At 39.9% G+C, this 17,154-nt stretch overlaps 1 protein-coding gene across 7 annotated transcripts in view; it reads left to right on the forward strand.

The window, feature by feature from the left end:
* The first annotated feature begins 545 nt into the window (after nt 1–545).
* The window catches only part of BCAS3 (BCAS3 microtubule associated cell migration factor), a 592,235-nt gene continuing 575,626 nt past the window's right edge, over nt 546–17,154 (forward strand). For 5 of the 7 annotated variants that reach the window (XM_041723949.1, XM_041723952.1, XM_041723951.1 and 2 more), the window contains exons 1-4: nt 546–973; nt 2,410–2,497; nt 5,170–5,224; nt 11,254–11,329. In XM_041723949.1, coding sequence (XP_041579883.1) covers nt 2,427–2,497; nt 5,170–5,224; nt 11,254–11,329 — 202 coding nt within the window. In that variant the 5' untranslated portion in view covers nt 546–973; nt 2,410–2,426. The remainder of the gene's footprint in view (nt 974–2,409; nt 2,498–5,169; nt 5,225–11,253; nt 11,330–17,154) is intronic. The other 2 variants (XM_041723950.1, XM_041723953.1) reach the window with 1 other exon arrangement.

Consider the following 17,154-nt stretch of genomic DNA (forward strand, 5'->3'; position numbering starts at 1 on the left):
CGGAGGTAGTTTCTCCACTAATCTTTTCCATCCTCCACTGTTTTTATAGCTTTGTCAGCCAATTTGTTACAAGTCTCGTGCCTACTAATAAGCTATATCCTCGTGGGACCGCCGTATTACTTTGGATGATACTTATGAAGTGCTTAAGACTGCGCTGGGCGTTCGTTCAATAAATCAATAACTTATCATTAGTATAAAAGAAATGTACGTGATGACAAATAACACTAGCGAAATCGCAATCCTTTCTAGAGGGGAGACGGAAACAGGTGAGGAAGGAGTCAGGCGGGCTCCACAAACCTCGGTCAGAGGGACGTGCGGCCCGGCCGCGCCCCTCTTACATCTCTACCTCCTCGGCTCTAGGGCTGCCCACCGCGCCAGCCAGCCTAGGCTCCCGGAAGGTAAACACATCGAAAAGGGCGGGGCAGAAGGCGGGTTCGGGATGGGTGAGTGGCCAGCAGAGAGTGATTGGCAGCTGCCATGTCCACGTGCTTTGGGCTTCGAACTAGCTGTCGCGAGAATTCGATGTAAACAGACCAGTTCCCCGACCTCCGGCTCGCATCCCGGGACGCTCAGCTGAAGCGCACAGGAGTCTGGGGTATGATTCTTTTTGACAAAGCCACGGAGGTGTGCTGTCTGCAAGGAAAAACAGACGGGTTCCTACCTCCCTCTGCTCGCCTGCGTTCGCAACCGAACCTGACACCTCGGCTTCACCCGAACTTACATACTGTTTTGTTTTCCCTGGAGCCCCAGCGGATTGGCTAAACTCAGGAGGCGGGTCCGCCTCTTTTCTACTTGCTGGTTGGCGAAGCTGACCTCCAAGGGCGGTGCCCGGCCGCAGCCAGCTTCCTTCTGGGATTGGCTAGAAAAGTAGTTCCGCCGAGGCGTGGTAGGAAGTGGTGGCCGTCAATCACAAGGGGAGACTCCAAACAGTGAGCCTTGAGCTGGAGAACAGCGTTTACCGGCGGGGCGGCCGGTGAGAGGCTGGCGGGGCTGTGGCTTTGGGGAGGCTTGGAGGGGATGAGGGGCCAGCAGCGTGAGGGGAGCGGGCTCGGCTGGCAGGGATTCGACGACCGAGAGCTGTCGAGATTGGAGGGGGAGGGGAGGAAGGGCAAGGGGCCAGAGGGCGGCGGGGGGCAGCGGTGGCTCCGCGTTGGAGGTTAAGTGGGTAGAGCTGTGTTAGTGTCTTTCAGGGAAGTCGGGCCTGGGGGGCTGGCGAGGGTCGTCCTCAGGAGACAGGGCCCTTAAAGGACATTTCTTGAGAGGCTGGTTTCGGGAAATAAGGGGTGGAATGGAAATGAGTGGACTCAGGGGCTAGTGGCGAAGATACGTACCTGGGCTGCGTGGGGCAGAGGGTGTTTTTGTTGTAGCAGATGGGACCCATCAGTTTGGGAATTTTCAAATAAGGTGTTGAAATACTCCCTACTTAGAAGTGATGGTTTTAGGGGCTTTCAAGATTAGTTCCAGGCTGTGGACTTTCCTGAGCCCTGTAAGAGATCGTTAATATTGCTGTCAATCCTCTTTGAACCTTAACCAAGTACACTACATGCTCTTAAAACCTTCCTAGTGATTCAGATGCTGATTGGACATTCAAGGATCAGGATTCAGTGATGTGACAGGAAAGGATAAGGGGCTTCTAATGTCATATAAGATTTTATTATTTGTTTAGATTCTGGTGTTTAGGTTACAATAGCAGAGGATTGACAAATATGATTTTAAAACTCTTCTTAAATTATAGACCATGCAGCCTTTTTTTTTTTTTTTGGTAGCTATAATTGACATATAACATTATATTAGTTTTAGGTGTACAACATAATCTTTTGATATTTGTACATATTGTGAAATGATCACCACAATAAGTCTAGGTAATGTCTATCACCATACATAGTTATAATCTGCAGTCTTGCTCATAGATCCCCATTTGTCTTAGTTGGAAGATATTAATTACCTTACTCTTCCATTAGGTCTTCAAATATTGTGCCGTGTGTATTTTCACTATCTCAGGATTTTCGTACATTCTTTAATTTTGGCTTTAATTAGAGATAGCACATTTATTTTTATTTTTTATTTTTATTATTTTTTTAGCACATTTATTTTTATAGAGATCTTGTGCTAGACTTTCCATCTCTTACCTTTCTAGCTTATGTTAACAGTGGAGCAGAGGGACCAGAAAGAGTCTTAACTAGTTTTTTGGTTCTGAGGCTTAGTCCAAATAAAATGTCATGATAATTAGAAAACTACTTTATCTACTTCCTCTCCTAATTGCTCCCCTTTTTGATGTAATGGGAATTACTGGGAGGGTTTCCTGCATTTTAGGCATTTTCGGTAAGGGATCTCTAGTGAGCAATCATAAACATCTATCCCCAACAATAATGATCCATTTTTTAAACTATCTCTTTGTGCTGGCAACAGGTTTAGTGAATGAAGCTATGGCTACAGATTCTCCGAGAAGACCCAGTCGTTGTACTGGTGGAGTTGTGGTTCGCCCCCAGGCTGTCACGTAAGCAAATTTCAGATAAGCCTAAAAGCTAAAGAAAATTTGCTCAGAATAGTAACTAACATTCAGGTTTCCTTCCTGAACGTTGATTACTTTTGTAGAATCTACTTAATTTTAGCTTTACAGGATGATAAATATTGCCAAGGCCAAAGAAAACGAATAATGGAGGATCAAGTTAATGTATTCACATTTATAGGGTACATCAAAAGTACTGTGCTAAATCCTAAAGAGTAATGTTTTTTTAAACTCCACGTTCAAAAATTGGTGGCTCATTAAATCAATTGAGTGGATCAGGACCATTACTTAAAAAATTAAACATAAAAATAGTACATAATATTGGGAGTATTCTTTTGTGACACACGCTATTCATTTGTATGTATATGTTGACCAGATCCTGATATATAATGTGTCTCTTATCTAGGTCTCAGTCAGAAAGTTTCAAAGTCAGTGTCATAAAGAGTAAATTCTGTATTTTAAGTGTTATTTGCCAAAGCCTATTTATCTAGATCATATCTAGGAGCATATGATCTAATGTGGTTTTAAGATATGTATACCTGGAGTCACTATAATCAGTAAAAAAGGTGCTAGCAAAATAAGAGAATTGCAAAGGAGTTTTTTAGTGGGAGTATTCAGTGGAAATATTTTAGTATTTTAGATCCTAAAGGGTTTTATTAAGAAGTTAACATAGGGGATCCCTGGGTGGCGCAATGGTTTGGAGCCTGCCTTTGGCCCAGGGCGCGATCCTGGAGACCAGGGATCGAATCCCACATCGGGCTCCCAGTGCATGGAGCCTGCTTCTCCCTCTGCCTATGTCTCTGCCTCTCTCTGTGACTATCATAAATAAATTAAAAAAAAAAAAAAAAGAACAAGTTAACATAGTGTACTTTAAAGGCTGAATAGAGTTTGGGCGATTAGAATCAAAGGTACATTTTATTTTTTTTATTTTTATTTTTTAAATATTTTATTTATTTATTCATGAGAGATACACACACACACACAGAGAGAGAGAGAGAGAGAGAGAGAGGGAGAGAGGGAGAAGCCGGCTCCCAGCAAGGAGCCTGATGCGGGACTTGATCCTGACCCCAGGATCTTGCCCTGAGCCAGAGGCAGACGTTCAACTGCTGAGCCACCCAGGTGTCCCAGTATTTTTCTATAATACTTCTTTTTTCCCCTCCTGTATTTCCCTGGGCCATATTTTTTTGCTAACTGTGGACCATGGCATATTATTAGCTATGAATTAAGTACTCTTTCAGTCTTCATTTTACAGGTGAGAAAGCCAAAGTAGGGAGAAATTAAGTAAATTGTCCTTGGGAACAGCCAAGAAAGGGAGCCTGGATCAAACCAGATTTGTCTCCAGAGTCTGTGTGCTTTGGCAGTATTGTATGTTGCCTCACTATATAGTATTCAGCTTATGTGGCTTTTTGTTATTCAACACATAATTTTAGTGTTTTCAAAAAAATCTTTTATTAAGTTGTACTCTTTTAACAAATAATGCTCAAGCATCTACTCCATGCCTGCAGTACTGGCAGATTCTGGAGATAGAAAGTAAGTATAAGAGTTGGAGTCCTCTCTGCAGTAGAGTTTACAGTCTAATGGAGGAAACAGTAAATAAGTAAAGAGATTACATGCTTTGACAGTACACAGTGTGTTAGGATAGAGAATGACAGTGGGGAGTCTGACTTCAGGCTGTCAGGAAGGGCCTCTCTGAGGAGGTGCCACTTAAGCTGGAGGAATGAAAGGGATGGAAGAGTATGGGAAGGAGTCCAGGCAGAAAGAAAGCTGGCGTAAAGGTCTTGACTCCAAGAGCCTGGTGTATTCTAGGAATGGAAGTTGTGTATGACCCAAGCAGAGTGAGGACAGTGGCAGAAAAATGAGGTTGGAGAGGCAGGCCTAATCAAATTGTGTGTGTGTTTTTGTTTTTTTCTGCCTAATCAGTTTTTGTAGCTATCTAAGGCATATTGCTTTTTTATAGGATTTAGGATAACTCAGAGGAGTTTCTTCAAATGTAATTTTTAACATGAAATGAAATGAATTTGATTTGGTATCTTGAAGGATTTTTTTCCCCACTTCCTGGTATCCATATACTTCCCATTTAAAATATCTTAGTGACCTTAACAGTATCATTTTTCTTCACTTATGCATTTTAATATTTTCCCATGTCTTATCTACGGCAAAAGTTCTGTGAGGACTTCCTAGTATCTCTTAATGCCTATGCCTGCAGAAAAATACGGATTGGTTTTCCTGTAAACAGGTAAGGGACTAGGTACATAACCAACCTAAAGAGAAGGTCACTACATATGAGTCATCAGCCACAGTTTTTTCTTGCCCTGACTGGGGAATTCTTTTGCTTTGACTCAGGAGGAGGAAGGTCCTACTTTAGCCTTGAGTCATCACTCCTTCAAATACAGGTTAGAATATCTATGTCAAATTAAGAGAGCATGACTTTTCAGAATAGATAATGTAAAAAATATTAATATATCACTTGCATTTCATTTAGTAACGTCTACAAAGGAACTAGAGAGTGGGATAGCAGAATTACCAGTTGATGAGAGTTAGTCTTTTTTTCTTTTTTTTTTTATATTATGAGTAACTTTATGAGGGCTTGTAGAAAGTGCTTTTCCATGTTTTGTTTTAAGCTGTGAGGATAAATTTTTATCCATTTCACCCTTTTGCAGGGAGCAGTCCTACATGGAAAGTGTCGTGACTTTTCTACAGGATGTTGTGCCACAGGTAAGTGTCTGCATAGTTTCAGAAATAGTCGATTTTACCATTGGCCAGGAAAGTTCTGAAATGTTCTCTTTCCTAAACTTGACACTAGTATCAACAACTTCAGAAAGACTTTTGATGTTTTAGCATCCTGAGCATTGGCAGGGTAGAACTGTACTTGTTAGTATTACATGTGCCTTAGTTTTGTATTGATAGTGGCACAATTATTATTCCTCAGGACTTGCTCTCTTAAGAGGAATCAAGGTGAGATGTTAGTTGAGAGATAGGACTTGGGACTCTGTAGTTGGGTTCTATTTCCAGAACCTTTCTCTTGTCCTAGTTAAATGTTGCCTGTCTGAAGTGATGAAAGCAAAGTATATATTTTGCATATCATTAACTAGGTAGTATATTACTAAATACCACACTGAACACAAATCTACATGTCCTTCATTATTGAGCAGTATATTTATGCCAAGTGGAGTATGCCTTGTTACTTTAGCTTAGAGTTCTCTCTATATAAGTGTAAGAATAAAGAATGAGAGCAGCCCTCTTGGGATCATATCTAGTGCACTGTTGTCCAGATTTAACATAAGTATCACTTGGCATGTGTGTTAAAAATAATAATTTCCAGGCCCCGTCCCAGAGAGTTTGACTCAGTGGAATCAAGGTGGCATCCAGTAACTTGTGTCTGTAGTGAGAACCTCCAGTGATTCTTGTGAAACAGTGGCTGTGGGAAGCTCTGTTGAGTAGAACTCCTGAAGGGAAAGGTATTTTCTCCTTGTGGTGGTGTCAGTGTTTCCTGACTGCCAGGGTATATTAACTGTGCTGTTCAAAACAGGAATTCATAGATCCAATGTCCCAGCTTTCTGACAGCATCCTAGGAAAGTCTAAAACCCAGACTTCAGTTATATTACATAAGTTGTATTTATCAAATAAGGGAAGGTATCAGGGAATGTGGGTACTCCCTTATCACATTCAGATAACTTTAATGGAAATAGGTCACAATGACAAGGTCTCTGGGGCATGTAAGGAATGATAAATGCTTTCCTTTTCTGAGGAACTTGGTTACTAAGGGAAGTCAAGTTGCTGAAACAAGCAGAGATTACAGAAGCATATCAGTAAGTGTTATACATGATAGTGCAGACTGAATATGTAATTGCTAAGAGAATGCATAGCAAAGAAAGAGTGAAAAAGTCAAATTCTAAAGGACACTGGAAGTAGCAGTTGAAATGAATGGAAAGGTAGGGTATTTAATGTTGGAGGAAACGGGCTAGCTGGGTATGGTAGGGCAACAGAGCTGCTGTGGTGGCAGAGCATCTTGGACTCTGCATGGAATGCCAGTTCTAGAGAGCATCTGGGGCTGAAATCCAACCTGGTTTCTACAAACTGCTCTTTCTCTTAAACCCTGAGCCCTGGCATGAGGGTAGTTCCAAAGAAGGGGCATTTAAAAAGTTTTGTCATTTGCCTACCCCTAGAGTGCCTCTTTATCACGTTTTTACAAAGGCACCTTTTGTGTTGGTGGAAACCCTGCATAGCAAGCAGTTTTTATTGGCTGGAGGAGAGAGGCTGTGGTGAGAGCTTTAAGGGAATAGAGAGAAATAAGAATACCAGATTGACTAATAGATTAAAAATAGGGGGCTGTTAAAACTGATAGGGTAAAAATGCTGGAGGTAGAAGATTTAGTTTTTTGAGCATTATACGCGAGGAAGGGGATAATCTATACAATTGATTTGGATCAGAGTAGCAGCTATGTAAGTAAAGTTGTAGTTACGGATTTAAGAATTAGAATAAGAATTAGAATATTTATTCAAGAAATTTATTTTATACAAGTCATTTTTCTGTTTACCCTGGAAAGAAAGTAAAAATACAGGCAGCAGACATTGACTTGAGCACCCACTATGGGCCAGGCACTGTGTTAAGTTGAAGGGATATTTGGTGCCTTTCCTTAAGGCTTCATGATCTTGTGCAGCAGTTAGCAAACTTTCTGTAAAGGGCTAGATAAGTTTTGCAGTTCATATAATATCTGTTGCAACTACTTGACACTGCTTTTTATGTAAAGGAAAAGGCATGGCTGTATTAAAATAAAACTTTACTTATAAACATAGGTGGCGGGCCAGATTTGGTGACCTGTGGCCTCTTTTTTCACATTTTTTTTTTTAATTTTTATTTATTTATGATAGTCACAGAGAGAGAGAGAGAGAGAGGCAGAGACACAGGCAGAGGGAGAAGCAGGCTCCATGCACTGGGAGCCTGATGTGGGATTCGATCCCGGGTCTCCAAGATCGCGCCCTGGGCCAAAGGCAGGCGCCAAACCGCTGCGCCACCCAGGGATCCCTCTTTTTTCACATTTAATCCAGAATCCCCCAGTGGTACTTTGCAGTCAGCCGTTTGGAAAATTATATTTTTTGCTGATGTGTTCCAACTCCTATTCTGGAAATCATCAAATTCCTAGAGCTTAGAGATTATTCTCTGAGTTTCCAAATACCCACAAAAGGGAGAAAATGTGTTATTAGACTGGTGTCAGCTTCTTCAGCTATTACAGAGAGTGAATTCCCATTGTGTTCAACAGATGTTATTATGGCTAGTAGATGCCCTTCGCTATGCTCTTTATTCTAATAATTTTACCTATGAACATCTGCTAAAAAATAATTCAGTAAAGAAGAAAGTTAAGGCTCAGAACTTTTTTTTTTTTAAGATTTTATTTATTTATTCATGAGAGACACAGAGAGAGGCAGAGACATAGGCAGAGGGAGAAGCATGTTCCCTGCGGGGAGCCTGATGAGGGACTTGATTTCAGGACCTGGGGATCGCGACCTGAGCCAAAGGCAGATGCTCAGCTTCTGAGCCACCCAGGTGCCCCAAGGCTCAGAGCTTTTCAGTGTGTGTGAAAGTTCTGCATTTTCAGTGTAAAACATTGTAGCCAGCCCAATTATCAGTAGCAGTTAAACAAATTATGGTATGTGATCCCTATAGAGTGATTTGCTGTAATTAGAAATTATACTTTTTGGCACAATGAAGGTTATTTTCTCTACAGTAAAAAAAGTAAAATATATTCATACAGCATATAAATAGAGCTTATCTATAGTGATTGTAACCGTGCCTTTTAAAGTTCAACAATTAAAAAAATAAAGGGCAGCAATAACTTTATGCTTATGAATGTGTGGATATGTTAGAAACCTGGTAAGGAATAAAAGGAGAAATGAATAAATCCTGTAAATAAGGGGGTGAAAGTTTTTTTTTTTTTAATTTTTATTTATTTATTTATGATAGTCATACAGAGAGAGAGAGAGAGAGAGGCAGAGACACAGGCAGAGGGAGAAGCAGGCTCCATGCACTGGGAGCCTGATGTGGGATTCGATCCCGGGTCTCCAGGATCGCGCCCTGGGCCAAAGGCGGGCGCCAAACCGCTGCGCCACCCAGGGATCCCAGGGGGTGAAAGTTTTGATTCTAAATAAGAGGGCTAGGGCAGCCCGGGTTGCTCAGTGGTTTAGCGCCGCCTTCAGCCCAGGGCGTGATTCTGGAGACCGAGGATCGAGTCCCGCATCGGGCTCCCTGCATGGAGCCTGCTTCTCTCTCTGCCTGTGTCTCTGCCTCTCTCTGTGTATCTCTCTTGAATAAATAAATAAATAAATAGGCTAAAGTAGCTGGATCTTGGTTGAATAAAGAAGGCTAATAATTGGTGCTCTGACCTACATTAAGATAGCAAGTGAAAGGTGGATAGGTGGTGGGTAAGTATGTGCTTCACTGAGAGTAAAATACCTTACACATGCCACCTTCATGCAGACCTTCAGGAAGGCACACAAGAAGCAGCAATCAAATGCCTTAGCCTCACAGAATTGTGTCAAGAATGCTTAGTAAAGAATACTGTGTCTGCTAAGGAGAGAGGGAAACTTGAAGACAAAGCAAAAATATACAAGGCTTGTTTTGAAAGTCTTATTCCACCCCCCCACCCCCCCCAAGGGGAAAGAAAAGAAGTTCAAGAAACAAGAAGTTTCAGAATACTGAAAGACCTCATTCAGCTTTGTTTTGTTTTGCATATTGCTCAGAAATCAAAGGAGAGCATCCTGTAAATGTTGCAAAAGAATTTGGGGAATGTTGAATAATGCTGCAGGTGATAAGCAGCCTTATAATAAATATACTATCCTAAAGACAGTTTTGAAAAATGTTACTGCTTTACCAGATTAAAGGAGAGTGCGATGTGGGGGAAAAAAAGAAGTTGTCTTTAATGCACTGTGCTATTCTAGATTGGATGCTGGGACAGGGATAGGACATTAGTGGAAAAACTGATAAAATCCAAATAAAGTCTGGGACTTAATTAATAATACTGCATCAATGTCAGTGTCATAGTTTTCACAAATGGGCCATGCATGGTAAGGCTGGATTTGTTAGATAGTTAACATTAGGGGAAACTGGCTGAGGGAGTATAGGGCTGGGAACTCTGCCCTATATTTAATAATTAAAATTACTCTGAAATATAGTTTATTTTTAAAAATATAGTTTATTTTATTTTGAGAGAGTGAGTGAGAGAGAGCACACAAGTGTGGGCAGGGAGAGGCCAGGGGTGAAAGGGGAGAGGCAGAAGGAGAGGGAGAAGCACACCTCCCCCTGGGCAGGGAGCCTGGCCCAGGCCTCACTCCCAGGACCCTAGATCACGCCTTGAGATGAAGGCAGACGCTTAACCGATGAACCACCTATGCACCCCTAAAGTACATTTTTTAAAAAGTTTTCAAAGATGAGAAGAGCAAGACCAAAGATGAGGAAGTAGGTGAGGACGTAGTGGTCGAAGATAAAGTTATGAATTAGCTGGCTGTAATGTAGGCTTTCCTCTTCTCCAAAGGAATTGATTACCTGATACACATCTCACTTTTTTTTTTAAGACAATGAAGTTGTAAGGATTTGTAAGATAATTTCTGTTGTAAATCTATTAAAGTAATTCTTTTAGTAGTATTTTCAATGTAGGTGATTTTCAGTTATACAAATTAATACTTTGTATGATACAGTACAGGGGCTGTAAATTGGTATGGAAATTTAAAGCAGGTCACATATAACACAGATTATATGCAGGATGGTAGTTTTTGTATGCTTCTGGTATAGCTTATGTTAAATCATTGTTTTGTGAACTGAGTACCACTTTATAATTGAAAAGGTCTTTTGTTGACATTCTAAATATATATAGTGTTTAAAAACTTTAGAAACATTTGCTTTGTGGAGAGATGACTCCCTTTGAATACTGATAGATACCGTTGACACTTTTCCTATGATTTCATGGCAGTTTATGCTTATCTTTGTGAACCTTGCAGGCCTGTAGAAACCAGCTAATAGGATGGGTCTAGAAGCCAGACCAAAGACACAAAAAGTAATACTGAACTTTTTTTCATCCCCAATTCTGGCCCTTGCCTTCCAACTGGAACTGAAGGCAAGCTGGAAGTAATACTTTGAAAATTCTAGGTAGAGTGTAACTACCTGATCATAAACACCTGAGACTAAATAAATAGATACACGTGGTAGTTTTGTTTATTTCTTAAGCCTTCTTATTTGTTGGCCAACAAAGGGGTTGATTTAGTTTTTTGAGTGCCTTTGCATTATACTGATGCTTCTTCTTTTTTTTTTTTTTAAAGGTTTATTTGTTTATTTATTCAGAGAGAGTGAGAGAGAGGCAGAGACACAGGCAGAGGGAGAAGCAGGCTCCATGCAGGAAGCCTGACGTGGGACTCAATCCCGGATCTCCAGGATCACACCCCGGGCTTCAGGTGGCGCTAAACCGCTGAGCCACTGGGGCTGCCCATATACTGATGCTTCTTAATAGACCATGATCATCATATTTTAGGTTTCTGCAATTTTTTAATAGTTTAAATTCCTTTAATAAAGATTGTCAGTCTCCTAGATAACTTTCTTTAGGAGTAAAAATATCACAAAATGTGCTGGTTCCCAAGATGTAGGATGGGTGAAATTGGAGAGGGATAGGGTTGGTTTTATCTAAGTTATTGTCTTGAACATCAGTAATATTAGAGCTGTAAAACATTTTTATTCAAACATTTCTGTTTACTATGCAGGCTTACAGTGGAACACCTCTAACAGAAGAAAAGGAGAAAATAGTCTGGGTCAGATTTGAAAATGCAGATTTAAATGGTATGGTTTTAACTTTTTTGGGACTTACGAATTATGCTTGTTTGGGGTTGACTTGATTCCAAAAGAGAACTTTTAACTTCAGTTGGGTTACTTTCTCTTACAGCAACTGTTTAGTTTTCAAAATAGATTCATTTTTATTTATTTATTTAAAGATTTTATTTATTCATGAGAGACAGAGAGAGAAAGAGGGAGAGAGGCAGAGACAGAGCAGGCTCTATGCAGGGAGCCCGACGTAGGACTCAATCCTGGGTCTCCAGGATCACACCTTGGGCCAAAGGTGGTGCTAAACTGCTGAGCCATCTGGGCTGCCCCAATGAATTCATTTTTAATTTAAAAAGTAACATAATCACGCTACAGAAACTTCATTGGAACTGATATTCTATTGTACAAATCTGAAATTAGCTATAACATATAGTGCCTAGGACGTAGATTTCTTAGAAAATAAATTATTCAGGTTTGATCAGATGTGTAGGATTTATTACTGCATAGTTTTTTTTTCTTTTTACTGCATAGTTTTTTTTTTTTAAGTTTTTATTTATTTATTCATGAGAGACACAGAGAGAGAGGCAGAGACACAGGCAGAGGGAGAAGCAGGCTCCACGCAGGGAGCCCGATGTGGGACTCGATCCTGGGACTCCAGGATCACACCCTGGGCCAAAGGCAGGCGCCAAACCACTGAGCCACCCAGGGATCCCCTATAACTGCATAGTGATCATTACTATTGAACTTTTTGGACTATTAATTAATTAATAGTCCAAATACTTGGACTGTTAATTAATAGTCCTGAACAGAGTTATGTCTGAATTGGGCCTTTTGTTCTCATATACGTTCCTACATTCCATTTCTTTCTTTTTCTTTTTTTTATAAGATTTTATTTATTTGAGAGAGAGAGAAAGAGCAGGGGGAGGGATAGTGGGAGAGGAAGAAGCAGGGAGCCCCTCTGAGCAGGGAGCCTGATGTGGGGCTCAGTCTCTTCACTCCAGGATCGTGACCCAGGCTGAAGGCAGATGCTTAACTGACTGAGCCACCCAGGCACCCTCTATATTCCATTTCATTGTTGCTTCTTGTAAGGTGGCTGTCCTGTGTCTGTTGCCCACGATACCATGTCTGTTGTTTTCTGAGTTTGGGAGGCGCTGGTGAGAAATTGAACGAGAGGAAGACAGGAAGGAGTACTCTTCCCTCTCCTCTGTTAGTGGCTGCATTTCCTCTGTGTTTCTGGCTTCTTCTAGGCAGCTCTGCTGGTATTCTAGTTTCTGCCAGCTGACCCAGCACCCTGCACTCCTGTGTCTCTCTAGCCTAGGGCTGGTCGTGGCTTCCTGCTGTTGCTAATGCAATAAGCAGCCTTACAGTTCCTTTTCTGGTCGCTCAGCTATTCTATCGTCTGTGTGAACAGTTGTCTTCACTAAATTCCCAATTATGAACACATTGAGTTGTTTCCATCTCCTAGTGGGACTTTGACTAATATCATACTCTTGAATCTTCAGCTCCTCTAGGAATTTAAAAAATGTGATACTATGTATATTTATTAAAATTTTTTTTAATTTTAATTTTTTAAAAAGATTTTATTTATTTATTCATGAGAAACAGAGAGAGACAGACATAGGCAGAGGGAGAAGCAGGCTCCTGCAGGGAGCCCAATGTGGGACTTGGTCTCAGGACCTGGGGATCACTCCCCGAGCTGAAGGCAGATCTCATCCACTGAGCCACCTAGGTGTCTCTCTCTCTCTATATATATATTTTTGTTTTGTTTTGTTTTGTTTTGTTAGTAGAATCTTTTTTATTCAGAAAAAAAAATAAAACCCAAAAAACAAAAAAGTTTTCCAACCACACACAGGAGGGGTTTGGGTAGGGGGAGGTGTCTGTCCATCCAGCCCCAGCCCATGTGGTTTTGGCAGCAATAAGGGGTGTGGGGGATATATATATTTATTTATTTATATATTTAAAGCTATTTTCCAGGAGAGAGAAGCTAAGTTGCACTTCTGCAGTTTGGCTTCTTTTGAATTTTGGATTCTTTATTAGTGGTTCATTCAAATAATGGCAACTTGTTGGACCCTCTTTGTGGAATAAAATATTCATTAGTTTGGGTGATTATTTATGACACATAAACTTTTCCTACTGTGTTTCTCTTTGAAAGCTTATATTTTTAACTTTCTTTTCTAGTCTTTTCTTCTTATGACTGTTATATTGTCTTGTTTACTGGCATATTTTCCCTCCTCTTTCCTTTTCCTTCTTTTATTAAAGTTTTTGTTTAAATTCTAGTTTACTTATAACACCCAGTGCTCATCACAAGAGCCTCCCTTAATACCCACCAACCATTTAGCCCATCCTCCCCACCTCCCCTCCATCAACCCTCAGTTTGTTCTCTGTAGTTAAGAGTCTTATGTTTGCCCAACTCTTTTTTCCCCTCCCTTTTGTTCATCTGATTTCTTAGATTCCACATATGAGTAAAATCATGATATTTGTCTTTGACCGACTTATTTCACTTAGTATAATACACTCTAGCTCCATTCACATTGTTGCAAGTGGCAAGATTGCATTCTTTTTGATGACTAATATTCCTGTGTGTGTGTGTGTGTGTATGTGTGTGTACACACCACATCTTCTTTATCCATTCATCAGTCAAAGGACATTTGGGCTCTTTCCATAATTTGGCTGTTGTTGATAATGCTACTGTAAACATTGCGGTGCATGTGTCCCTTCAAATCAGCATTTTTGTATCTTTTAGGTAAATAGCTAGTAGTGCAATTACTGGGTTGTAGGGTAGTTCTGTTTTTAACTCTGAGGAACCTTCAAAGTGTTTTCCGCAGTGGCTACACCAGTTTGCATTCCCATCAACAGTGTAAGGGGGTTGGTTCCCCTTTCTCCACCTCTTCACCAACATCTGTTGTTTCCTGTGTTGGTAATTTTAGCCATTCTGACTGCTGTGAGGTGGTATCTCCCTGTGGTTTTGATTTTATTTCCCTGATGATAAGTAATGTTGAGCATATTTTCATGTGTCTGTTGGCCATCTGTATGTTGTATTTGGAAAAATGTCCATTCATGTCTTCTTCTCATTTCTTAACTGGATTATTTGTTTTTTGGGTGTGGAGTTTGATAAGTTCTTTATAGATTTTAGATACTAACCCATTATCAGGTATGTCATTTGCAAATCCCATTCCATAGGTTGCCTTTTAGTTTTGTTGATTGTTTCTTTCACTGTGCAGAGCTTTTTGTTGTGGAGTCCCAGTAGTTCAGTTCATTTTTGCTTTTATTTCCCTTGCCTCTGGAGACATGTCTAGTAAGAAGTTGCTATGGCCAAGGTCGAAGAGATTGCTGCTTGGTTTCTCCTCTAGGATTTTGATGGTTTCCTGTCTCACATTTAGGTCTTTCATCCATTTTGAGTTTATTTTTGTGTATGGTGTGAGAAAATGGTCTAGTTTCATTCTTCTGCATGTTGCTGTCCAATTTTCCTAAAACCATTTGTTGAAGAGACTTTCTTTTTTCCATTGGATAGTCTTTCTTACTCTGTTGAAGATTAGTTAACCATATAGTATGGGTCCGTTTCTGGGTTTTCTGTTTCATTGATCTATGTATGTCTGTTTTTGTGCCAGTAGCATGTTGTTGCCTTGATGACTATAGCTTTGTAATATACCTTGAAGTCCAGAGTTGTGATGCCTCCAGCTTTTTTTTTTTTTTTTTTTTAATTTTTTATTTATTTATGATAGGCACACAGTGAGAGAGAGAGAGAGGCAGAGACACAGGCAGAGGGAGAAGCAGGCTCCATGCACCGGGAGCCTGATGTGGGATTCGATCCCGGGTCTCCAGGATCGCGCCCTGGGCCAAAGGCAGGCGCTAAACCACTGCGCCACCCAGGGATCCCTCCTCCAGCTTTTCTTTTTCAAGATTGCTTTGGCTATTTGTGGTCTTTTCTGGTTCCATACAAATTTTAGAATTATTTGTTCTAGCTCTGTCAAAAATGCTGTTGGTATTTTGATAGAGATTGCTTTAAATGTGTAGATTGCTTTGGGTAGTATAGACTTTTTAAACAATATTTGTTCTTCCAATCCATAAGCTTGGAATGTCTTTCCATTTCTTTGTGTCATCTTCATTTTCTTTTATAAGTGTTTTATAGTTTTCAGAGTACAGATCTTTTACCTCTTTGGTTAGGCTTATTTCTAGGTATCTTATGGTTTTTGCTGCAATTATAAATAGGACTGATTCTTTGAATTTTTCTGCTGCTATGTTATTGATGTGTAGAATGCAACCGATTTCTGTACTTCGATTTTGTATTCTGCAACTTTGCTGAATTTGTATATCAGTTCTGGCAATTTTTTGGTGGAGTCTTTTGGGTTTTCTACATAGAGTATCATGTCATCTGTAAATCGTGAAAGTCTGACTACTTCTTTGCTGATTTGGATATCTTTTATTTCTTTTTGTTGTCTGATTGCTGAGTATTATGTTAAATAACAGTGGTGAGGGTTGGCATCCCTGTCTTGTTCCTTACCATAAAGGAAAAGCTCTCCATTTTTCCCTGTTGAGGATGATATTAACTCTTGAGTCTTTCATATATGGCCTTTATGATGTTAAGATATGTTCTGTCTATCCCTACTTTGTTGAGGGTTTTTATCAAGAATGGATGCTATATTTTATCAAATGTTTTTTCTGCATCTATTGAGAGGATCATATTGTTCTTATCCGTTTGTTAATGTGGTGTATCACATTGACTGATTTGCAAATATTGAACCAGCCTTGCAGCCTAGGAATAAATTCTACTTGATTGTGGTGAATAATTCTTTTAATGTAATCTTAGATTTGATTAGATAGTAACTTGTTGAGAATTTTTGCATGCATGTTCATCAGAGATACTGACCTATAATTCTACTTTTTAGTAGAGTAGGAATTAAGGTAATCCTGGCTTCATAGAAGGAGTTTGGAAGTTTTCCTTCCATTTCTATTTTTTGAAACAGATTGAAAAGAATACGTATTAACACTTCTCTAAATTTTTGTTAGAACTCCTTGGGAAGCCATCTGGCTCTGGACTTTTGTTTGTTGGGAGGTTTTTGATTATTGTTTCAGTTTCTTTGCTGGTTATGGGTCTATTCAGATTTTCTATTTCTTCCTGTTTTAGTTTTGGTAGTTTATAGGAATTTATCCATTTCTTTCAGATTGCCAATTTGTTGGCATATATTTTTTCATAATATTCTCTTATAATTGTATTTTTTGTGTGTGTTGGTTGTGATATCTCCTCTTTCATTCATGATTTTATTTATATGGGTCCTTTCTCTCTCTTTTTTTAAGATTTTATTTATTTATTCATGAGAGAGAGAGAGGCAGAGACATAGGCAGAGGGAGAAGCAGGCTCCTTGTAGGGACCCTGATGTGGAGCTCAATCTCCAGACCCTGGGATCATGCCCTGAGCCAAAGGCAGACACTCAACTGCTGAACCACCCAGGCATCCCTCTCTCTTTTCTTTTTGATAAGTATGGCTAGGGGTTTCTCAGTTTTATTAATTCTTTCAGAGAACCAGCTACTAGTTTCATTGATCTGTTGTAGTTTTTTTGTTTGTTTCTTATCATTTATTTCTGCTCTAATCTTTATTATTTCTCCTCCTCTGCTGGCTTTAGGCTTTTATTGGCTGTTCTTTTTCTAGCTCCTTGAGATGTAAAATTAGGTTGTGTTTGGAGACTTTGCTTGCTTCTTGAATTAGGCCTGTATTACTATGTACTTCTCTCTTATGACTGCTTTTGCTTCATCCTAAAGGTTTTGGACTGTCGTGTTTTCATTTTCATTTGCTCCCATGTATTTTTTTTTACTTTCTTCTTTAATTTCCTGGTTAGCCTGTTCAT

Source organism: Vulpes lagopus, chromosome 12, assembly GCF_018345385.1.
Source record: "Vulpes lagopus strain Blue_001 chromosome 12, ASM1834538v1, whole genome shotgun sequence".
Classification (NCBI taxonomy): domain Eukaryota; kingdom Metazoa; phylum Chordata; class Mammalia; order Carnivora; family Canidae; genus Vulpes; species Vulpes lagopus.